The following is a 23,498-nucleotide window of genomic DNA, read 5'->3' on the forward strand; positions in this document are numbered from 1 at the left end:
CTCCAGTGTGCACGGCTCCTGTTTCTGCGCTGCATCACTGCCACACCGCAACCTGACGGGCTGGCCACTCTGCCGGACTGCCAAACCGTGCCGGGAGTGGCTCCCACACATGCCAGCCGATCACCTCTGAGCCGACGCAGAGGCTTGAGTTTGTTGTTCCATTATGTAATGCTATGACAGGCTACAGCTGAATGACTGACTGGTGATAGGATGGGTTGTGCATAAACGCAGCCACGGTGTGTGTTCAAGCATTGTGCTGCAAGGGGGAATACGAGCCGTGTGTGTGAAGGGATGTTTAGCCAAAGCCACAGCAATAAGGGACACAATGCTGTCCGGCCCTAAGAATATCTACTATACCTGTAGGAATTCAAAATGTGGAGATATCGGCCAATATAGGCAAAACTGTTTTGTTATCCATCTTCCAGTGAAAGTGTTAACATCATTTTGTTTGAAAAATTATTAAACCCCGACACACTTGTACTTAAGATCATACTTTATTTTTTTTGCATGTGTCCTGACTGTGTTCCTTGGCTGATACCACTCACGCTTAAAGATAAAAGGGAGAAAATGAATACAAAAGCACTCCTGGGAGAAATGACAGATATTGCTAACCTTAGTAGCTAAACACAAACCAGTAAGTGCTGGACATGCACAAGAAATCATTGCAGCGTGGAACCCAAGGAGGCTAGTAGTTCAGGTTTAGTTGGCAGATGTGTTGATTTGATTGAAGAGTTTGTCCTTAATGACTTGAGACATCAGTCCATGAATTGCCTCTATGGTTGTCTTGCAGCTAAAAGAAAACCACAGTGAAAAATAGAGTTTAGTTTTACCAGAGTCTTTACCGGACAAAACAGACTCCGCATACAGACAGAGATGCAACATCTACACTGTGACAGCAATCTTATAAGAGAAACAAATATGTGTTGTTCATAGTAAAGTAACTTGTACCATTATGTTCTCTCTCTGTGTACCAGACATTACTGTAACCAGTATTAATAGACAGAAGCAGAGGCTTTTGTTTTTTTGCTTTGGCTCTTTCTGTGGCTTTGGAATAATAAACAAATGTAATTGTATTGAACACATAAATAACTATGACTGTAATAATCGTACTACCCTCATAAAGAGGCAAATTAAGTTCACATAGGTTCAAATAGTGTATATTTTTTCTCTTATTCTGTTGTCTAATCAAACTGCTTGTCTCAAGATTTGGAAATTCCAATAAACTAAAGATCATAAAGTCGTTAAAATGGTTCTTAAAATTTTGGCACTTGAATTGGCATACACAGTATTTACAATAATTAAATTATCTGTAATTAATTGTCCTATATATCAGTAAATAATCATAATAATGACATAAATGTAATTTTGGGATGAAAGTAATTAATTTGTGTGCTTCCACAGGTTGTGAGTATAAGTTATCATTAATATGGACGGTATCTATTATCAACAATTCAATTAAGTCAGTGAATATGTCACACAACAACAAAATATCAAGAAATGCATTAGGGTAAAAGGTAAAAGACTCAGTTCAATTAAATCAATGAAGAAGATACTGGATTTGCCAAAAATAAATAAGTTTATAAAATATGCAGCCTCGTTGTTTTTTTTTGTCAGAATTTAGATGTGGCTTTACCTATCTCGTGTTGCTTTGGCCAGCTTGTCCTCAGACTTCCGGTCGTGTGTGTCCAGCCCCAGCATGAAGCTGCCTCTGCCCAGCTGGGCCTCTGACTGCTCCAGCTTCTCAGACAGGTCAAACACCTGGCCTGTGGTGTAGTCCGAGTTCTGAAGACGCAGGGAGCGCACACACACACACACACACACACACACACACACACGATCATGAACCAATTCATGCACAATTTCCCAACAAAAGCTGAACAATAGATTTGTTTCACCATGAACAAGAATTTTGCAGATTGGCAACAAATATACCTAACTAGCTGTAGGAATACATTGTGTGCCGAGGAGCAATGAAAAGAAGTCAGTAAAAAAAGTTTGCTTAAGGTGAGGCCGCATGTTTTCAGTGGAAAAGGTAATTAAAACACAATGACACAGGGGCCCCTGACTAGGGTGACAGTGTAGCGACTGACAAAGCCCTTCACCAATGGAGCAGCCCGTTCTTGACATGTAGTCAATTCATCTTCATCCTGAATGCCAAGAGCCAACTGTTTGGATAAGCCTGATGCCTATTTAGACTGTTTAGTCAAGCTCAGGACGCAGCGACTGCATCCACAATGGGAATTCACATGAGGGGCTTTCAATCTTTAGAAAGTATTGGGGGGGGAAGGAGATGATCCATGGTGAACCACGGCAGCATCTGTATCACTGGAACTGGGTCTAAGTTTAATACGCATCTCCCTTGTCACAAAGTTCATAATGGACCTATTACCAAAACTAATAAACAGGGACTCTTAGCTAATAAGCTAGAATAAATTATAACAACACAGCGCTGGTGACCACATGTCTATATTAGTTACAGGGGAATAATTAACTATAAATCAAAATGTCAAATAATCAGCCAACATTTAGATTTTTGAAACAGCCTACGTACCGTGAGGAGACTTGAAGAACTTAAGGTATTGACCCAGTATTTATTCCAAAGGAGCTCCAGTAGCTTTCTGTCAAGGGAGGACTTAAAATAAGTCACCTCCAAGGCATAATACCTAAATAAGACAGAACAAAGCAAAAAATAAATCAATCAATAAAACATGAATCACAATTATTGTGTCATCCAATTTTACATTAAAGAGTGAAGTACATGAAATACTGCAATTAAGGTAAACGTTTAAAAAATACATACTTATATGGTATATATAAATATATCTCCAACAATGTGATATACTGAACGATCAACACTCACTGTTTACAGTGTACACCAAAGTCTTCAATCTTGTTCAAGGGGATTGTCTGATATTCTGAGGGTCCTTCATCAGGAGGCTTGTAACCCTGAAAATCCAAAGAGAAAATGCTGAGAAATAACACCAGAAGAAATAGGCTCATCTTTTCATAGATTTTTACAATTTCATTAACATCACCTAGATAATTGCTACATTGATAAGAAGTAACAGTAACACTGATGGAAAGGCATTTACACAATTGTGAATTCTAGTCTGTGTTGTATAGCAGCCTTGAAAAAAAAAGAAAACAAATTAATAACTTAAAAATCATAAACAAAAGCAAAAATAAAACAAATGGAGACAATAAATGTTATTATTACTTTTAAACCTACAGGCTAAGGAAAACTGCTGATATAAATAACGTCTTCTCTTACCTTTGGGTAGGTTCTGAAGGCGCCAAGGTTGACTTTCCCTGCAGATATGGTCCGAGTGGGGTCGATCTGTAGGGGGAAGATACAGTAGAACAGGAAAAGGAAGTCAGGGGTCACAAAAACCTCCAGAGACCACTCGACTCTGGCCACCAGGAGTGTTTTTTTCCCCTTTTACTATGCCTGTCACTGTGCTGAAAATACACACTTAATTATATGATGCCCATGGCATTTAAGCTCTGCAAAACCAATGAAGTGTAAATAGCATATATAGTTACAATAGCAAAATATTCATCCGTACTACATGGAAACCTACAACCATACATCAACAATCTCAACCCCTTCTCAGTTACTCATGCATGAACTTGTACAGCCAAACTTGGAAAGAAATGAAAAGACTATTATAAATACGATCTTAATAGCGTGCTTTTCGAAATCAGAATACATAGGAGACACTGAACTGTTGGCTTGAAATTCAAATGATTAGTATTTCCCTCATCTTACCACAACGGCCACGAAAGGCTCCTGAAACTGCTGGTTGAGCATCTGAGTGCTGACATCTATGCCTGAGAGCCAGCATCCATAGCCTGGGTGACTGTGGTACCAGCCAATAGCATTCTCTAGCCGGCCAACCTGGTGGATCAGATTATAGCTGGTTGGTTGGTAATCAAGGCATGAAGCCTAAATAAATTGTGAACACACTACTAAAATTGTCTCAAATTGTTGAATAAAATTAACCACACATGATGCTAAAATAAAAAATGGTCGCAATCCATCATATATACAGAATGTGATGAACTATATATCTTATGGCTGAAAGGTGAGCGTACACAATGTGGTTTAACCCTACTCAACAATGAACACAGGAAGACGCCCCTTAATGGAAGTCACTGCCCAACCTGTTTGGCATTTTCAATGTAGGCAGCCATGTATTCATATGCTGCAGCCTGGGCGTTGACTCGGGTTTCTGTGCCTTCCACAGGTAAGGCAAAGCTGTCCATAATGATCATGGTTTCACCGTCCACCTTCCCCAGCATGAGGCCCATCACCTCCAGGTTACCTCCAGACCTGGCATGCATCACCATCTTCAACAGCGCCAAAGCTGAGATCTTGCAGTACTTGAAATAGTGGTGACTGTGGGTCAGAGAAGGGTACATTCATTATTACCTGGAATAGTTGTAATCATGTAGGCTGCACGATTGTCTAATGTTATGTCTGATATAAAACCTACGGTCCATAACCTTGTTTCCATCTTGAAGAAGACCCCCCCTCCCCACACACACACACACACACACACACACACACACACACACACACACACACACACACACACACACACACACACACACACACACACACACTGCTGTTGACAAATCTGCTAGCTTGATAGCTAAGCTACCAAGACCGTCCTGACCACAAATTACCCTGACGTTACACAACATCCAAAACAATAAATACATAAAAAATAAAAACGGAAAAATTCCAGTACCACATTGCCCCTATACTTACTCCTTTGTCCATGGCTTTGCAGCGAGGATTTCTTGTTGTTGCTTTTTGTCATATTTGTAAATTTCATCTATGCTCTGAACTTCCTGCATGCTATTAGATAGCTCCCATGTTTTCTGAGCCATGCTGCTCCCTGCCATGCTGGTAGTCTAAGCACAAAGATGAGTCGTTAAAAGAACCCCTTGTTTAAACAAATTAGCGATCAAATGTTAAATATCTCTCAAAGATTTTGATAACATAACAACAGGGCTAAACAAACGTCCACTCGTTCAGGGAGCCATGATGGTTGACGATACGAAGATACCAATGCATGTGTATGTTATCCTTAGAGGGGGGACGTTTGTCTCTCAAATAAGATATCATCTTACATATGATATTTATTGCACGTTAAATTGGAAATAGTAACGAATATTATTAAACAGAAAGCAATCATTGCCATATTTAACTTTTTATTGAAGTACAGTCACCCCTCCCGGTGAAAGTATGGTTTAATCCTAAGAAGACATCAACGAACCAACAGGAACACACTGACATCTAGCGGCGGTAAAATTACATGTCATGAAAGGTCCTGCCTTTCCAGGGCTTTAACACCCAGTCTTACTTCAAGATTTCCTGGGCATTTGAAGAACCAACAAAAACTGCAACTGACGTTAACTGTTAACTGTTGAAACAAAATTGATCGCAACAGCTCCGGCCAGCAGGCCTAAAGGCAGAAAGACGGCTTGTTAACTCACCTCGGAAACGTTAACACTGATTTCTACCGGGGCCCATACATAGAAACTCTCATACGGTGAGCGACTTATGTCAGTATTACCTGCTACGAGGCAACTATTAAACATAGAGAGAGTGGTAGTCTAACGTTATATTTCAGTGTTTTAGAACTAGCTAGTATGTTAGCTTCCTGGCTATGTTTTTGTGTTAGCATTGTGGTTGCCCCTAGCAACGGAATGATGCTTTGCCTGAGCAACCAAGAGCCTTTGTCAGTTTTTGGTCTATTTTTGACTATGGCCAAACGCAAATAACTTAACACAGAGATATGTATGTATCCTCATGAATACCATAACCAGAGTTGAGCACTACTACAGCAGCAGTACATTCCTATTTCACATTAGCCATTATTTCTAGATTCAGTGATTACCTTAGTAGGTGTACATTAAATGGACGAAGATGGGAAGTTTTTCGAGGAACATAAAATAAAAGCAGCCAAAGAGAGAGCATGGACATCAAGGTTTGTGAAATATTCTTGCTTTGATGATCACCACTTAGCCTAGTCGTTTATTAAAGACGCAAATAATTCATTTAATTAATCAAAGTAATATCACGTGTGAATGTCCTCTATAGTCAAGGGCTGGTGATAGAAATAACGCTGCGGGTGCACCTTCAGCATCAACACAAGGAATGACCCCTAATCCTGACAAAGGTATTGTGCAAGTTTCTATGATAGTAGGCTACACAGGTTACAGTCTTTGAGTATAGTATGAGATATTGTGTATTTTTTCAGGTGATGATTTTGGCTTAAGTTTGCTACTGGGAGCAGAATACGAAAAGAAGAAGCAGAAACTTCAACAGGAGCTTCGTTTGGATTACAAACATTATGTTTCCAAGGTCTGATTATGTAATCATATGGGGGATTACTATCTTGTTTATATTTTAGGATATGCTTTTTAATTTATATATTTTTGATTTGAAAATTAAGTGTTAATTAAAACAATGCATGGTTTCACTCAGTCACATCCCTGTTGCTTTTTGCCTGCTTAAAGCCCTGACCTGCTTTTTTCATATTCTTCCTCCAGAAAAAGGATCTGAAAGCTGGTGAGCCTCGTCCACAGCCACAAAATCTTTCACTACCCATTGGCGAGAGGAGATCTGCTAAGGTGTGTGTGTGTGTCTCTGTGCATGTGTACCTGCATGTGACATAACAGTAAACAGATAACTCTCCATGGTCATCAACGTGGGACGTTTTCCCCTGGCATGACTTGACTTGCTCACGACAACACTAGTGGAGTTGATTTACTGCAGTGCCTTAGCTTAAGCAGATATGACATGTTGATTGTACAGTGTATTGTGTCCCACGGCAACTGCTTTCCTTTAGATTTGCACCTGTGGACTTGTTGGAGCTTACCGAATGTTATTAAGGCGTAAGAAATCTCAATGGGTTTAAGCAGTTATTGTGAATGGAGATGAAAACATGATACATGAAAGGTACAGTAAGGTGTCTTGTATTCAGAGGATATGCTGTGTAGTTGGTTTTGCGTATTCAGTTTAATGTCATGTTTTCTCAAATTGTAAGAGCTGAGACTTTTTCTTAATTTTTTAAAAGATATTTCTGCTTTATTAAATAGTATTCAGTGGAGAATTAAAGGAAAGATGGGAAATAAAGAGGGGATGACATGTGATCTCATGAACACATGATAGGTGCCCAAGCTGGCTGAGCCATGAGAATGCTCCAGAGGCATGACATGAATTTGTTTTCTGTCACCAGGAAAAACTGAGAGATGAGAGAAATAAGGAATACAACCTCTTCCTCAAGGAGCAACCTCGAATCAGATGGTTAAAGAGGGAAACACCTCCCATCACCTCCCAGGTAAGGAGAATAAACAATAAACAAGTACAGATAGAAGTAGATAGAGGAGTAAAGTGCCTGATCTCATATGCTGTGGTAAAACATCTTAAATTTTCAAAATTAAAAAAAGTTTCACACTTTTCATTCAGTTGTCTCCACATTTTCTCCCTCATCATGTACAGGTTCAGGCCTCAGATGCTTCTTCTCCACCTCCTCCCCTGCCCATCCTCAACGCCCAGCCAAACGTACATCCTACTCACAGGGAGCGCCCTTCGTCCAGGAGGGACGCTGGCACCGTGACTGAGGCAGACTGGGCTGGAACAAGGACAGGGACTCAGGGTCAGGGCCCTCGGGGGCGAAGGCGCTGGCACCTCCAAAGACCGAAGGAGCCCCTGGAGCTTTGGGAGAGAAGGGCCAGGAGGCTCAAGGGACACGGAGTGGAATATCGGTCAGAGGAGGAGCTCAACACAGACGAGGAGGAGGAGCTGGAGTTTAGTCGCAGGAGGAGAGACAGACACAGACGAGAGCCCGAGGACACAGAGAGAGGGTGGAGGGGAGCCCAGCAACGTACAGCTGACAGGTGTGCTTTTTGTATTTTTTGATAACCACCTCTCTGCAGTCTGTTTTCATCAGTTACCACAGGTTGAAAGTTTGTTTTGGTAATGATATATTGTCTCTGTGTCACCTGTCTCTCTGTGTCTCAGAGCTCTCCAGGGCAGAGCTCCTCAGGACACGAAGGAGGTGGAAGCCCCTGGTGTTCATGATCAGAACAACAGCGACTGGATTCGGAAGTCACAGTCAGCAAGACCAATTCCCATGTACTGGCCGACTATTATTAAAGCAATGAGAGTAGTATGTTTAAACAGAATGATCCTAGATAGCAACAGTATTTACATGGAGAGCTGGAGAGGCACTTCCTTCAGTAGACTGGGAAGACACGTAAATCTTCTCCTCATTGATTGAATTAATGAGCAGAATTCTTGATAATTGCAGCCATATCATTTATTGCCCTTCAGCACTTCTTTTACATCCTGTTGCATTTGATTATTTCCGGTTTATGCCATTTGTTTGCCTGCAAGTTGAGCGGCTGTCAATAAGCTGTTTACGTGGCGGGCTATTTGCTCTGATTGAGGGTGAGCCTTGGGCCGGTGCCAGGCAGACAATTATTCACCACTGCTCCATCAGAGGAGCTGGATTGATTGGAGAATGAGGCTTCGCTCCCTGTTTCTGGGTCAGTGGGTAGAAAGCTCTGCAGGCAAACTGTGTGATGTGAGGTGGTGGTTGGGTGTGGCTCAAAGGGGGATTGATTGTTAGGCTGTTAGCTTCATATGCTGTCATTGATTGGCTGAGTCTGTTGGTGTGTCTTTAACTCTGTCTGTGTGCAATAGTCTGCAAATGCCAGACAGCATGAGGACCGCTGAGAGATCTAGATCTGCCGCCAACAAGGATAAAGCCGAGTTTGCCACTGGACTCATAATCGGTAGGAACCATTCTTATTTCATACATTTTCAGACACCTATTGGAACCATGTGGAATTATTGATGCAATTTATTACTTGAAAAACCTTTTCAGCATCACAGGTGATGTGAATTTATGTGTGTATGGCTCTCTGTTGTCGTGCAGGAGCAGTGGAAGGGAATGCGGCCTCTCAGATGAGGAAAGAACGCTACAGGCAGGAGCTGCTGGAGCAAATGGCTGAGCAGCAGAGAAACAGGACGAAGTGAGTATTTATTTACAGTATCAACATTTTTGTTAAATTTGTCTCAGATGACACATCACCATGGGTCAACAACATACAAGAGGTGGGATGCTTCTTAGAAGTCTGAACTAGCCTGTATACTTTCTTTACTCCTCATCTCACTCTCTTACCTTCCCTGATTTGCTAATCCATTTTTCAGGCATGGCATGCTCCTCTTTTGTGAAGGACACAATACACTGTATCTTATAAGCTGCTTTACAGTGCTGCCATGCTGCTATGTTTTGAGGGGTAGAAGCTGGTGATTTTAAAGAAGATTTTTTAATTTTTTTTTTCAGGGAGAAGGAACTTGAGCTGAGGGTTGCTGCCACTGGAGCCATCGACCCTGAGAAGAAGGTACAGGATAATTGAAAAGCAGATAAATTAATCTGTGATGTCTTTAATGATATTGTATGCTTCTTTAAAAGTCCCATCATACTGTCATTCATTCATTACTAGTCATCCATGTCTACTCTTGCATTTATTGCAGTGCCTGAAGGTAAAATTTGTTGTCTTTGATGATATCAAAAGTTTTTCAAACGCTTGGTTTTCTGTTAGCTCTATTTAATCTCTCTGACAAGTGTGTTTCCAATATTTTCATACAAGCCTTAACATTTCATAAAAACTTGGCAAGTCTTGTAGAAATCTCTCAACAATTGGCACTTTTCACATTTGACACAAATTATTTTTGCATGATTGCTGTCATAGTTGATAATATTGATATTCTGTTGATGTGATTGCACAAGGTACCTGCTTGAGTAGCATCTTGCCTTGAGGTTTTCATATTTTTTATTTTTGCTCTATTTCCTTTGTTGTATCTCCCTTGCCTGATGCATCACTTCTTCCAGCCTGACCGCATTAAGCAGTTTGGGGCAGTAAATCGGCAGTATGAGGGCTGGAGACGGGACGTCCCCTACAGGCCGGGAATAGGCGTGGACGCCTTGGGAAACGACCCAAATCTAAGGCCTAGGGACGACAAACCCACGCTGGGCACAGAGGAGAGAGGCTGCCCAGGGAAGCCCCAGGTGACCTTCCCCTCTCCGACCCTGGACCACAGCACAGCTCTCAGTCAGCTGGCAGGACACACTGGGCCTGGGTTAGGGATGGGAGCAGTACCCGGGGTTCCCTCGCTGTCCTTATTTAATGAGGACTACCACAGGAACCTCTCAAACACACTAGGAGAGATGGCCGCCCCAAGGTAGCTCACTGTTGCTTTCTGTTCCTATATGTGAATAATAATTTGTCTTTTAATACATAGTAGTTTCTTATTTTATAGAAGGGTTGTGCATGTATGTGTGATTTGTGTTCTTTTTTTTTCAGACGTGCTGGCATTCCTCCTCCAATGCCTCCCGCTCTGACAGATACATACAAGACTCCATATGATCCGGCCTACTACTACTATGGAGCAAGAAATCCATTAGATCCTAACCTGCCCTACTATCAGAGTATAGTATTACACCCATATTTAGCCATATTACATTTTTACTAAAATGTTCTTTTTAAGACAGAAATAATGGTTTGGGCATGAAAGAATGTGGGCCATAACAAGTTTCTGCGCTGTTTGTTATGACTGGAGGTTTTATTTAAATGACACAAATTTGTCATAGTCATGGCGGCTGTCTGGTGTTTTAGTGCGCTCAGATCGACTTTGTAGTATCTGGCGACTTCATGTTCAGATGGGAGTAATCCACAGTGCCTTAAATAAACCCCCAGACGTCTCCATAGAGACCTATTACCATTTATTATCAAGCCACTATATCACCAGATCAATGGCCAAGAGGACTTGGCATAGCAATTCATACATCTCATTTTACCACAGCACTGATTTTACTGCTAAGGGGATATACAGCTTATTGGATATGAGTTCAACAGATCCAGATGGATCTCACTCCATCCAACTCGACCATTTGGTCACATTTATTTTCTTTCCATTTTTATTTTGCTGCCAAATTTCTGCCTCGGTCTGAGTCTTGGTCTTAGCTCACTGTAATTTGAATGTTAAAAAAGCTGGCACATGAAAGTGTTTGTCAAATGTCTGTGTATTTAATGAAGTGCTTCTTATCATCTCCATTAGATGGTCCATCTGGAGGAGGGCAGCAGTCTGGGATCTTCAACCTGCCTCAAGGAGCAGCTCCTCCCAGACCCATTGACCATACTGGGTCAGTGTCCATCCCACCACCTTGACCTTTTTGCAAGAGAAAAATCTCATTAAAGCTCATTTCAAAATCACAGATTTCCCACTCTCATCCTTTACAATGACAACCAATTTGCAGTGTGTGTCAGCTTGTACATTAGTAGCCGTTTAGCGTTTCCTTTTTTTTCTGTCTGCCAGCAGAGGGCATTCACAGCAAACTAACTGCAAGTCTGTCATTACCTCCTGTACACATGCCTCATCGTTTGTTACAGTGTCTGTCTGCTTCTAGAGCCAGTGGTCAGCACGGAGCATCTCCCCTGGCTGTTGGAGTGCTTCCTGGAGAGAGGCCCAAGCAGACCGGAGAGAGAGGACCGAGTTACCAAGAAGCACTTAGACAACAGGTATGTCACCAGATGTGCAGGAGTGGAACACCACACTTACATATAGACAGCTAGACTTCATGAATCAGCGATAGCAGCTTCTGGCCTGGAAGAAGCTTCAGTTTCCCTCCCAATGTGGTTTGGACTGTGTGTGATGGAGAGATCTGTTAGTAATACTTTGCCCTCATTTGTGACATTGCAAAAAGCCTGCCTTCCAGTTATGTTAGCTCTTAGTTGTATTATTAAATGGTCAACTGCCACCATGATGCTGACATTGTATTAACTGTGAAATAAAAGACAAGGCTGTTTTCAGAGGTTTGGGGAAGTGCAGTGAGGGTTTTAGGGAGGCAACAACTCATTGACATGCTAATGATAGTTGTGTCAGACTGCTTGCTCCATGCTGATGCCAGAGGAACTACAGACAATGACTCAAATCAGTGACAGACCTCAATATTTTGACAGGAAGAGACCAGATGAGAGTGGAGTCAGCATTTCCCCAAGGATAAAGTAATATACTGTAGCAAGACTAGAAAACAAAGACAGACATGCATCCCCCAGTTCATTACAAGTAGTAGCTGCAGTTTGGAATAACTAAATATTAATGCATGACTAATTATTCATCTGCTTTTGCTATGGTGATTCAGTCAAAATGCTCCATTTGAAGAAACAGTCGGTTTAGGAAAGTGCCTCGAAGTTCGAAACTTCCCCATCTTCCTTGTGTCCAGATCAAAGACAGTGAGGAGCGTAAAAGAAGAGAGAGAGAAGAGAAGGAGCGATACGATGCCAAGATCGAGGCTGAGATGGTGGCGTACAACCCCTGGGGGAGAAGCGGGGGAGGCGCTCCAATTAAAGACAAGGGAGGCAACCTCATTAGTAAGTTGGCTTTAACCATGAAACCTTAGATACATTCATGTCGTCTTTCCGTTTCAGTCAGTTTTCTTGGTGCATTTACTTAAAATATGTTTCTAGTTACTTAAAATGAATCCATGCCTTCAGGTGACCTGAATCAAATGCACAGGACCAATGAGGAGGCGTATATGAATCCTGAGTCCAGGGATAGGAGAGAGGCACAGGGCTTTATGGCGAGGAATGGCCCCACTCCTGGAGCTGAGGACAGGGCTTCCTACCCCCATCAAGTATCAGGTAGTGGTCACTGTTTCTGCTTTGGTCATCGTGTGCCAAAGCAGACTTAAAGCATCCTTCCCTCTGATGCTTTTCACCGTGCATGTACTGTATATTTGTGTGAGAATGTATTGTGTTTTATGTATTCTGTGTGTGTATTGTTTCTTTTCTTTATTGATAGTAGACTTCCTGTCTCACTCCTTCTCATTCATCTTCGCAGGTTTCACTGATCGGCCCAGTCCACAGCAGCTCCGCCAGCAGGACAGTTATAAAGACTTTCTGAAACTACAGGTTGGTTCTGGGCCTCAGTCCTCAAATCCACAAAGGAAACTGATCTGTGCTATGATACTATAGGCAAGGGATTTATTGTGTGTGTTCTTTTAAAAAAAAAAAATCAAATCTCCATGGTGTTTATTTGGTATCACCACCATGGTGTTTCTGAGCACTCTGAAGAAGCAAGCATTGTTGACTGGTGTTTGTTGTTCCAAACAGATGGAGGAAAAGAGGCGAAAGCAGGTAGAGGAGAGGGAGCGTGTCAGGATGGAGGAGGAGAGGGAAGAGAAGAGGCTGGCGGAGCAGAGGGCTCGCATGCAGCAGGAATACGAGAAGGAGCAAAAGAAGAAACAGGAGGAGATTGAGGTGAGGAGTTCATTGCTTTGATAAGCAGAACACTCCATCATTCCTCCCTTACAGTTAGGAAGTCTCTCCCCACCAGGCTTGTCACTGATAGCAAAAGATGTTCTGCTTTACTTTCTCTGCAGCATAGGCTGGAGAATCAAAGGTTGAACCGTCAACGTGCTGAGCATCGCGGGGAGGAGGAAAGAAGGGTGAGGGAGGAACAGGAGAGCCAGAAAAAGGTACTGGAGAATGGAACGGAGAGAGAGCAGAGGCAGGCGCAGGTGAGTAATGAGGTACTGTAAGCCTGGGGAGGCAATGGCAGCTTGCCGTTTTATTGAAGTTATTTGCTAAGGACCGTGACTCTCTCCATGAAGGTGCAGAGAGAGCCGTCTCCTCCCGTCCCAACCTTGCAGAAGAAGCCGGGGAGCCGCCGGGCCTCCAGACCTTCCACTGTTGTGAGCCTGCTCTCCTCTAGGACTGCGTCTGTAAGTCACTGTACGACACGGGAAGGCAATGGACGCAAATATTATCACATCAAGGTTGCTATGACAGACTAAATCCAAAATGAATAATGCCCACAATTCCCATGCTACCTCTCAACCCAGGAGCGCTCTGTGTCAGCACCGCACTCCCCACCTGTACCCGCCAGAAGAAACCAGCTCCGAGCCAAAGGTGAGTTTACCTCGACTGCTCTGCACTGTCAAAAAACACAACAAACAAAAAAATGTCAAACGGCTGGTTGCGCATAAGTCATGAGTTGCCAATAAAACATTTATGGCACCCTTTGCAGTCTATCATATACAATTCTCTCTCTCCCTCTCCCTCTCCCTCGGCTTCCACCAGAGGATCAGCAGAAAGTGATCAGCGAGCTGTCAGCCCTTCGTAGGTATCTGCAGAAAGAGCAGAGACAACTGGAGGGTCAGCTGGGCCAGACGGCTCGAGAGGAGACAGATACCCCTCCTCCCGGCAGGTAGTACAGACACACCCCCCCTTAACAGCAGGGAGACTGTGCTTAGACATAGCTGATGTGCCAAGAATAAAGAGGGTTTTATTATATTCTTCCAGGCTAAAGAACAAGCCACTTAGATGTTATTATGCTATTAGAGGCGCTCTACCTCTACAGGTCACAATTCACCTAATAGATCTTGTTCATTAGTGTGAAGACACAAAACTGCCTCAGTCTAGTTAAATGGGAATTCTGATTTGAGGAGACTTTCTTCTGTTCTGGGCTAATGAATATGACCCAGGTCAACTTGACTATCTTCTGATCTCTGTTCTGATTTGTTTCAGGGACTCTAGCTTCAGTAATGCAACAATGTAAGACTTAATTGATCCCCGCAGGGAAATTTTCTCTCCAATTTCACCCTCCCAGGGAGCTCAGCAGGGTCAGCTCCAGAGCAGCGGCCCTGGATCCAGTACAGATTCAGTGTCTTGCTCAAGGGCACTTCAGCAGGGCGCATGCTTGCCTCTCTAACCACGAGGCAAACCTGCCATCCATACAGACTTATTATGTCTATGTTGTAATGTGTAATCTATGTTGTGAAATTCCTAAACAATAATTGGAATGTATTACAAGCTTGAAAACATACGTGCAAAGACTCCGCTTATATTCAAATGAGTTAACTACAAATCACTGGGGAAATGCCTTTGAACCAGTGCCAGTTTCAGGGTTTTCCTGAGGTTACAGTATAAGCTGCTTACAAACTCCATGCTTTAGGCCTCATAAAAGCACTGGGAAGCATTTAACGTCCACAGGCCAGGTGTTATGGCTTCCCTGTGATTCAGCACTAGCCTCTAACAATACACTCTTCATTCCTGCTGAAACGCCCTCCCGACTAACCAGGGGACAAGCACAAGCATGACAAGTGTAATTGTATGCTGCGGTCACTGCTGCGCTCAGCGGGAAAGCATTCAGGATGGTGTGTTATTGGCACAGGTTCAGTGAAGCATCTGGACGTGTTATTAGTTGGCCACTTTCATGTGGGGTTTTCCTCCTAATGCCCAGGCACAGAGGACGACCCAAAATGGATGCCTTTGACTTGGCGCAGCAGCGGGCGGCCCGGGTGTCGACCAGCAGAGCCCAGTCTGGTGCTGCACGCATCAACATGCAGAACATCAGGGAGTTCAACCAGCTCAAATACAGGGGTAATGGCACGCACTTTGATTGATTATACATGAAACTTCCGTTCTCTCAAAGCAACATTTTTAGTTACTTACTATACCTTCACCATGTTAATTAAACGCAGCTTTTCTGGCTTTTTTCCCTGCTCTTCTCATTGCTAATTGTAAAATAGTAAATTTGCTTCATTATAATCGCAATCATTAGCAGTACGGTGTTCAGACACCAAGTTAGCAAGTGACATCACTAGATTACCAGGGCAATCAATGTTGGTGATCGACTACTCAGGGACTTATGTAGACATTATAGTATTGAAAATATAATATCAAAGTGTAATTCCCCTCACTTATCACCCATATAGCAGTGATGAACTGAACAATCATTCCAGTATGATTAATCCCCTTTTCTCAAACAACGCCAAAATCAATTTGGCGTTGTTTACTTTGCTCATCTTCTCTCAACAAACCCATTTTTCCAACGTTGAGGAAGTCGTTGAGGAATCCTCTTGTAATTGCCTTGGTTATGATGTAGACATAAGGACGAGGGAACAGGAACAGTGCAGTCTGGAGCCAGCCGGGCACAGCCAGATGGTTTAGCTTTCCCAGAGCCTCATCAGTCCTCTGTCTCCCTCTAGCCACACTGTAACCTTAATCTCATGAGGTCATGGGAGGCGTCCATCAGTGACAGGCAGTTTGGCACTGTAAACAGAGAATGTAATGCAAGCGACCAAGGAAATGGCTTTGGCTGGCTTCCCAGACTGACTTAATGCAAGGGTCTGGAGAACACTCAGACCCGCAACTTCCAAAACCAACAAAATAGGAAAAAATGGAAAAAACAGAAGCCTATTTTAACAACAATATAGTACATTTAAAGGCAAGAGGCTGTGTTTGTACACAGATACAGGATACAGGTTTGTGTTTGTGCTAAATTAATGACTGGATGCATGCTGTATACTTCTGAATTGGCTCCTTGAATTACCTCCAGTACATATGGACATCAGCAGCTCAGAAACTCAGTCCTGGCCTCCTTTGCCTAGGTGTCAACCCCTTTCCATGCTATGTGGAATCTTGCAGGACTAGGACAGGTTTTCAATATTCCCTCATACAAGTAGTTCATGAAAAACTGACCAAACCACTAATCAAACTGCCACATATTCAATTATGGATAATTCCGGTGTCACCGTTGCACCTAAAGACTGCATCAGATCAGGCTATCAGGCTCCAGTGCAGCCAGGCTGGGGAGCTGCTGAGTCACGGCCAAGCTGCTGTTTCAGGCTGGGAGTGGAGGGAGAGGCTGCTGAGAAAGTAAGGAGGGGAGCAATTAGATGTAGGCTATATCCCATCATATATGGATACTGTTGGTTGTCTCTTTTAATCTCTACAGCTGGTCTGTGCTTCCTGGCTTTACCTTGCATTTTTTTGTTCATTACTGTGGGCACTGAGTGATATGCAACAGCTGAGGAAATCCACTGTGATAGGCTAATGTGTGTCTGCCTATACTGCTAATGCAACCGTTATTGCTGCATCAGTGGAAGAACACGACCTGAACTCCACCGGCTGGCATCTGTAGCATGGGGAGGGGAATAATACTTGAAGCAGGGACTTAACGCTCTCTTTCTGCCTTTGTATGTGTGTGTGTGTGTGTGTGTGTGTGTGTGTGTCAGACTCGGCATCCCGTGAAGAGGTGCTTCATGTGTACCCCGACCCCCCCGGTGATGCACAAAGTCTGGACATCCAGCAACAGGCTCTGCTCCGGGAGCAGCAACGCACAATCAGGAACATGAAGAGGGGGGAAGAGCACAGTCAGTGATCCAACTCACACAAACACACACACACACACACACACATTCCTCCCCTTGTCTCTTTGTTGTGCTCTTGAACTCTGCTCTGTCTTTCTCCACAGACTCCTTGAACCAGCAACTGAGCCATCATCGTCCTGTGAGTGGTTTGTCATCACATTCCTGTTGTACATTTTCCTTCTGACCAGCTGGATAAATAAATCTAGCCCGGCTTGCTCTTCTCAACCTGAGATGTTTTATTGGTGCCTGCCTGTGTTTGTTTCTTCTCCCAGAGGAACAAACCTGCCCTCAACAGCCAGGGAGACTCTGTATTGATGTCTGACAGTGCCTTTATTGGTAAGCCTGGCTAAACATAGCCTGTTCTTATAGACTCTTTTATTTGGTTTCTCCACACAGGTATGAAGACAGTGTGTTTACATCAGTGGGGGACACAAGGCACCTTGGGATTTTTCTGTACATAGGGCTCTAGGTGTTTTCCATGAAGGTGACATGGTTTGGGAATTCGGACTACATGCACCCTCACAATACTACAATAGAATAGTCAACCAAGGGAAGGGCATGGCGTGCTCTTTGTCTGTGTACCAGGCTAACTGTGGCACACGCCAAGCCACCTCTCCCTCTCACAGCTGGTGCCGGCGCTGGGTGAAAGGAGCCCATGCCAGCTGCAGGGTGGCGATAGCGGAGTGCCAGGCGTGGGGAGTGGGGGGGGGGGGGGGGGGGGCGGTAGGGAAACTGTTAAAAGCTTTTCAATCCGCCTCATTCCATTAGCAATTTATGCTGAGTGGACCAATTCCTAGATGAAACCCATTTTCACATTACACACATCTGAGCTGAATGAACAGCGGGAGTGTGTTGGCACGTGAATGAACTTTCAAGTCCCTAATCTCTGGTCCAGCTGTATGGGTGTGTACTGACGAGCGGCTTGTTGGACTTTTGTTAGATTTCTACAGCGGTGATGCATCCCGAGAGCCGGCCCATAAACCTCAGGTCTCAGCGGAGGACAAAAGGAGGAGGACAGCCCCGCGGAGGAGAGAGGACCATGATGTATGGTGCTTATTAGCATAGGGATTCTTTCCTTTACCTTGGGTCAAAATGATCTGTCACTTTTAATACTAGAGCGGTATTCCTATCCAGTGGCTTTCAATACTATATTACTCAAGTCCTTTAGTTTTGTCATTTGACACTGCAACAGTAGAGTATTACCGTATCACATCCTTTCCCTCTGATCGCTTGTTATGTCGTCCAGGAACTGGTCGTTCCCACGGGTCAGAGGGAGCATGGGGTCCAGCCAGATGCCCAGTCCCTGGAGTCAGGGAGCGGTCTGCATGTAGAGGCGAAGGTCAGGGCCCTCAACCAGCCCCGCACCAGGAGACCGGACCATCTTAATGGTGACCACAACTGCAGATCAGGTCAGAGGACACGATTAACATTCCTATGTTTACTAGAAGGAGTCAAGCCCAATGCTAAAAAAAGCGAAACAATATATGTGGCAAGCGGGGGCGAGTGTTGGAGAGTGGAGAGGTGAGCAGCACTCGATTCCCATTCACGTCCCTTTATCCGTCTCATTTCCCTTCAGTGGGTGGGGAAGTCTGGAAAGTTTGACCAGAGCGCTCCTTTCACGAATAAATGTACATCAATTAAAATACAGTTCATGCAACATAATATTCATGTTGGCTTCTTAAGCAACACGTCTTTGGCTTTTCTCCAAGTCTCTCCCACACAGGCTCTTGTCTCATCCCAAAGCTTCGCCACCTACTTAACAGAAAGGACAGATGTAACTTTATTTTAACAGGTTGTTATAGAACAACTCCCTATATTCTGGCTCTAAATTACAAAACTGATAACCTTGTAACAGGATATACCGAAGTCTACAATCCTAACCATTCTTTGATTTCTCTGATTGCCTAAAGAAGCATGTGTGACAGATGAGCCTCTGTCCTCTGCAGAGGGACTGTCTGGTGATGAAGTGGACGTCTGGTCTCTGCGCTCCACCCCCTGTGCCCTGGAGAGGCGTGTCTCCGTGGAGACCGTTGCCACGGAGCCCTGGCTGCGGCCTGGCACGTCGGACGCTGTAAGACGTCCAGGCTGTAAAGAGAGGCCGAGCAGCGGGATGGATGCTCCACCATGGCTTACTCATAACCTGATACAGCTTCCATAGCTGGTCTCCACTGATGGGAAATTGCACTGAGCAAGGCTAGTTCCTTGCAATCCTTCCTTTTCTTCCCATCAGTTTATTGTGAAGATACTTGGAGGGAGTGGAGCTTCCTTTCGCTCTGACCAAGATTTGCAGTCAACCTATTCTCCCAGATGAAAGACTGATGATTGTTGATTTAAAAAATGGAGAGCTGTATTTTTCTGTTCACCATTTGAATCCCATTGTTCTTGCTGTGTATCGTTTGAATCACTTTCCAGTGTGTAAATTGTGAGCTTTTATAGTATTCACTTATTCTTGGAAAGCTGGTTGAAGACCAGAGCCTGCCTGTTAGATTTAGCCCATGGAAGATACTGTATGGCAAAATGCACAGCTATGAATGTACCATAAACATTTTATACATGTATTATATACTGGAGAGATTATTTTACAATTAAAATTTGTAATATTTCCAATGTTGTCCAGGCTGGTCATTAATGTTCAAAAATTGACAACTTGCAGCTAAACGACTTAAACCAATGATTCAGCATTTCAAATCAACCAAGTTCAAAAACTTTATTGACCTAGAACCTGATTAGAATGCCAGATGATGTATTGTACAGAAAGTTGTACATAATCTTTTTTGCAACATAGAAAACTTTACATTGCTGTATCATATACATTTTGTTTTCTACATCCATGAGCAGGAATGCATCCCATCCATACACTTTAAAGCACAGCTAACATTATTCATTTTCTCTATACATATAACTTTTCCCCAAACCAAAGAAAAAATGAAATATATTATTAATTTTTGATTTTGTACACAAGAGTGAAAACTAAGTTCAAACATGAAAACAGACCAGTGACTCAAAAGCAGCTAGTATCAGGTTGCTCTCTTTTCTTCCAGTTTCAGGAGCCCGGTTATCATCTATCTCAGTTAAAAACCTAAGAACATATAAAATGGAATAATTTAACCCTTCACTTTCCACTGTCTTGTTCAATTACAAATCTTATATAGGACAATCTGCAGGAGATGGTACAGTCAAATAAATTATCACAAAAGTAAAATCTCCAGTGCATTCAAAAAAGATCAAGTGCAGCAAATCCAGAGGGGGAAAAAATAAACAAAAATAAATGAAATCTAGTGTTATAAGATTATATTACATAGCGGCAGATCTGTACAACTAGTTTCATCCAAGAGGCTATCAATACTAATGTTAGCCATCTGCGGTGCAGATAGAAAGATCATTATTATCATTGTGTGACAAATGCCACATTTCATAGTTACTGAATATGTCATTTTGCGTGATGTTGAAACCATTCATTCTTTACTTTTAAATATACAGTAAGAAGCACGCGTTTTTTTGAAGTATATTCCTTCTGAGCAAATCAGAGATATGGGTAATTGTCAGTTGTTGCTAATCAGTAGTATTATCCAGTGGAGGCATCGTTACATCTTGTACAAGGCATCACTTTTTGTGTGATATCAAGTACTCTGTGTGGGTTGTGTGTGTGTGTACGCATGTCCATGTGTGTGTGTTGTGAGGGGGTTTGGGGTGCCTTGGGTGTCGGGGAGGCGGGCAGCCGATTGATAATCAGCCATGTAGGTCAAGTGTTCGGCGTAAACCGCTCGCAGGGCCCTGTACCGTCAACAGGGCATTCTGAGGCGATACGTATATGGCCTCAAAACTGAGGTGGAGATCTGTGACCCCGGTGCAGCTCGGTGTGCCGGCCTGCCTGTGCTGCACCATCACTGGGCCTCCTCCCCGGCCTCCTCCCCAACCTCCGTATCCGTCTCCTGCGCCACAGGCGCTGCCTGAGGGTCTGGCTCGGGCTCGGGCAGCTGTGCGATCTGGAACACCAGGCCGATGCGCAGGTAAAACTTCCTTAAGACGGCCCGCAGCTCAGGGATCAGGTCAAACTGCATGATCTCACACAGCAGAGGGTAGTACCTGGAGGCATGAGCCTTGAACTGGAGGTGCAAAGAAAATAAGGGAGAGAGAAAGAAAGCAAGAGAGAGAGAGAGAGAGAGAGAGAGAGAGAGAGAGAGAGAAAGAGAGAAAAAAGTCTTGTTGTTACATGGAACAGAGTTGAGCTTTTGAGCATTTAGAAAAGCTAACACATGGGTTTGGTGCGGAATGAGCGTCAGTGACATACTGGCCAAAAATGAGCATTAATTATCATTGGAAAGCTCTTTCTATCTGATGGCCAAAAGAACACATTCAAGATCATAAACAAAATTAAAATAAAGGGGCTCAAGTGAAAACACTCCATTAAATTTGGTTCAAGCAGGGCGTAACTGCACTTAATAGATTTTTGCAGCATAGCAATTTTCTGAATCTTAATCTCTGATTCCTATCTTAAAGTCATATGCAATCATTTCAATTTATCTTTTTGCTCTGCTATAAAATTCGGAAAATGCCCTTTTTGCTCTAAGCCCTTAATGTAATAATCAGTATATAAATGCTCTTTCATTGTTGAAGAGTGTGCGTACACACCTGCGTGCATACCACAGTAGTCAGGATAGGCATCATAAGTGTTTTAGCTCCTTACCCTTTCATCGCTGATCTTCAGCACCTTGGTGAGGAAGAGCAGCAGCAGGTTGGTCCAGGCCTCTCTGTGGCTCTCTGAGGTCAGAGCCAAGAAGTACGCTACAGCCTCACTGCACACACTGCAGGAGACAGACAGAGAGAGAGAGAGAGAGAGAGAGATGCTTCAACAATACATATAAAAACATTTAAAGAACAAACAGTGAAAAGACAAAAATGCTACCTGGATAAAAAATTAGACTGTTCTTCCTGCAAACTATGGAACAAAAACTTCAAATTGACAACATAACAGCCTGTTAGAGCCATGTCATATCTAACGCGGAGAGAAAGCACCTTCTTCTCTGCCTTGCTTATCACTTGAGAACTTGCAAAGATGGGGATAATGAAGATTATTTTCGCTCATTAATTGCTAATTAAAACCACTGACTGAGGCCATTATGAATACACTTAATTAGACGTTTTTTTCTACACAGTTTAAGTTTGAGGAGAACTGACACGACCTCTGACCTCGCTTCCCTGACACTCAAGGCCCTCCAGTGACATCAGCGCCATCTGCTAGCCATTCATCCCTCCTCCCTCCCTCCCTCCTTCACAGCTCCCTTGCACTCCATTCTCCATGACCTAAGCGCCTCCCAAATCTGCTTAGCACACTACAGTAATCAAACTTGCACGTCTGCTGCACATGGCCTCTGGTAAGAGAGGGTGAGTGTGGGTAATTTAGGAATGAATGTGTGCTTAAGAAGACATCAGTTGTAGCTGGAGGTCAGAGACAGCAGCGTGAGGTGTGTGTGTGTGAGCGAGAGAAAGAAAACACAGTCATGAAGACACACAGCAGCGCCTACAGTAGCGTCTCTGTAAGTTAGGACGTCTGAGTCACACCCCCTCCTCGTCTCTCCTTGCTCATCTCCCCTCTGATAACGAATGCGAGTCAGAGAGGCATGCGATGATTCTGCTTTATCTTGATTTCATCATCAATACGAGGGTGAGGCTGGAGGAGACAAGGTGACGCCCATTGTGAGGCAGCTAATAAAGACGAGGCGATGACAGCCGTGTTGACTCGGTAATGAAACGCCAGTGTAGTGATTCCTTTGGATCTGCGCACGCGGCATCCATTTCAGATAACTGTCAAGCCGTGCGCCCGGCCATACGCTCTTCCTTTGCCATGAGTAACTGACTGCAGATAACGACATCAAAACATTTCTGTCTCATTCCCTCTCTCTCTCAGGGCCAAAGCCTTTTGATTTCTCCTTCCTCTGAGGTGCCTATTGATGTTTCTGCGTGGAGGGAGTGTGACTTCTTTGTTCCCTGGTTGGAGCCAGTGATTGTGTGTGTGTGTGTGTCTGTGTGTGTGTGTGTGTGTGTGTGTGACTCTCGCAGACAGCTATGTCATGGCCGGTCTGATTGATGATGCTGTCCTTCACTCAGAAATGCATGTGTGCGTACACACACACACACACACACACACACACACACACCTGCAGCCCCACAGTAGGCGTCCAACGGCCCTTTTCTGCCCTAATGAAAACAACTAGAGCAGTTTATGCAGGCAGAGTGTTGGCAGAAGGATGCCGGTGC

At 43.6% G+C, this 23,498-nt stretch overlaps 3 protein-coding genes across 3 annotated transcripts in view; 1 reads left to right on the forward strand and 2 right to left on the reverse strand.

Annotated features, from left to right (window-relative positions):
- Positions 1–491: 491 nt before the first annotated feature.
- cops5 (COP9 signalosome subunit 5) lies at positions 492–5,049 on the reverse strand. The gene is made up of 8 exons (XM_071528195.1): positions 4,775–5,049; positions 4,165–4,399; positions 3,770–3,898; positions 3,272–3,337; positions 2,861–2,946; positions 2,552–2,663; positions 1,634–1,782; positions 492–790 (listed from the first exon to the last, which is right to left on the reverse strand). Exons 1-8 carry the CDS (start codon positions 4,909–4,911, stop codon positions 700–702), a joined length of 1,005 nt encoding a protein of 334 aa, XP_071384296.1. The 5' UTR covers positions 4,912–5,049; the 3' UTR covers positions 492–699.
- A 1,120-nt stretch (positions 5,050–6,169) lies between these two features.
- On the forward strand, positions 6,170–19,398 carry LOC139651310 (centrosome and spindle pole-associated protein 1). The gene is made up of 28 exons (XM_071528183.1): positions 6,170–6,191; positions 6,273–6,376; positions 6,565–6,645; positions 7,254–7,355; positions 7,517–7,914; positions 8,039–8,131; positions 8,723–8,814; positions 8,958–9,054; positions 9,369–9,426; positions 9,918–10,267; positions 10,390–10,514; positions 11,144–11,228; positions 11,493–11,604; positions 12,309–12,456; positions 12,580–12,726; positions 12,926–12,996; positions 13,198–13,344; positions 13,467–13,604; positions 13,704–13,808; positions 13,929–13,995; positions 14,167–14,293; positions 15,329–15,468; positions 17,106–17,243; positions 17,345–17,379; positions 17,513–17,576; positions 18,181–18,284; positions 18,487–18,649; positions 19,187–19,398. Exons 1-28 carry the CDS (start codon positions 6,170–6,172, stop codon positions 19,396–19,398), a joined length of 3,525 nt encoding a protein of 1,174 aa, XP_071384284.1.
- Positions 19,399–19,939: 541 nt separating this feature from the next.
- arfgef1 (ADP-ribosylation factor guanine nucleotide-exchange factor 1 (brefeldin A-inhibited)) overlaps positions 19,940–23,498 on the reverse strand; it is a 56,592-nt gene continuing 53,033 nt past the window's right edge. The window contains 2 exon segments of the mRNA XM_071528191.1: positions 19,940–21,346; positions 21,928–22,045. Of these exon segments, the coding sequence (XP_071384292.1) occupies positions 21,125–21,346; positions 21,928–22,045 (340 nt within the window). The 3' untranslated portion in view covers positions 19,940–21,124.

Source organism: Centroberyx affinis, unplaced genomic scaffold (genome assembly GCF_046629955.1).
Source record: "Centroberyx affinis isolate AG114_WGS23_722 - 3 ecotype Tasmania unplaced genomic scaffold, CSIRO-AGI_Caff_v1 ptg001632l_1, whole genome shotgun sequence".
Classification (NCBI taxonomy): domain Eukaryota; kingdom Metazoa; phylum Chordata; class Actinopteri; order Beryciformes; family Berycidae; genus Centroberyx; species Centroberyx affinis.

Excerpts from the sequence above, each read along its gene's own strand:
- LOC139651310 (XM_071528183.1), top strand. The coding sequence starts at position 6,170 with ATGACCCCTAATCCTGACAAAG. Across the intron at positions 7,915-8,038 it reads CAGCAACGTACAGCTGACAG|AGCTCTCCAGGGCAGAGCTC; the intron begins GTGTGCTTTTTG and ends TCTGTGTCTCAG. Across the intron at positions 13,345-13,466 it reads AGAAACAGGAGGAGATTGAG|CATAGGCTGGAGAATCAAAG; the intron begins GTGAGGAGTTCA and ends CTTTCTCTGCAG.
- cops5 (XM_071528195.1), bottom strand. The coding sequence starts at position 4,911 with ATGGCAGGGAGCAGCATGGCTCAGAAAACATGGGAGCTATCTAATAGC. Across the intron at positions 4,400-4,774 it reads GCAAAGCCATGGACAAAGGA|TCACCACTATTTCAAGTACT; the intron begins GTAAGTATAGGG and ends TCTGACCCACAG. Across the intron at positions 2,947-3,271 it reads CCTTCAGAACCTACCCAAAG|GGTTACAAGCCTCCTGATGA; the intron begins GTAAGAGAAGAC and ends TTGGATTTTCAG.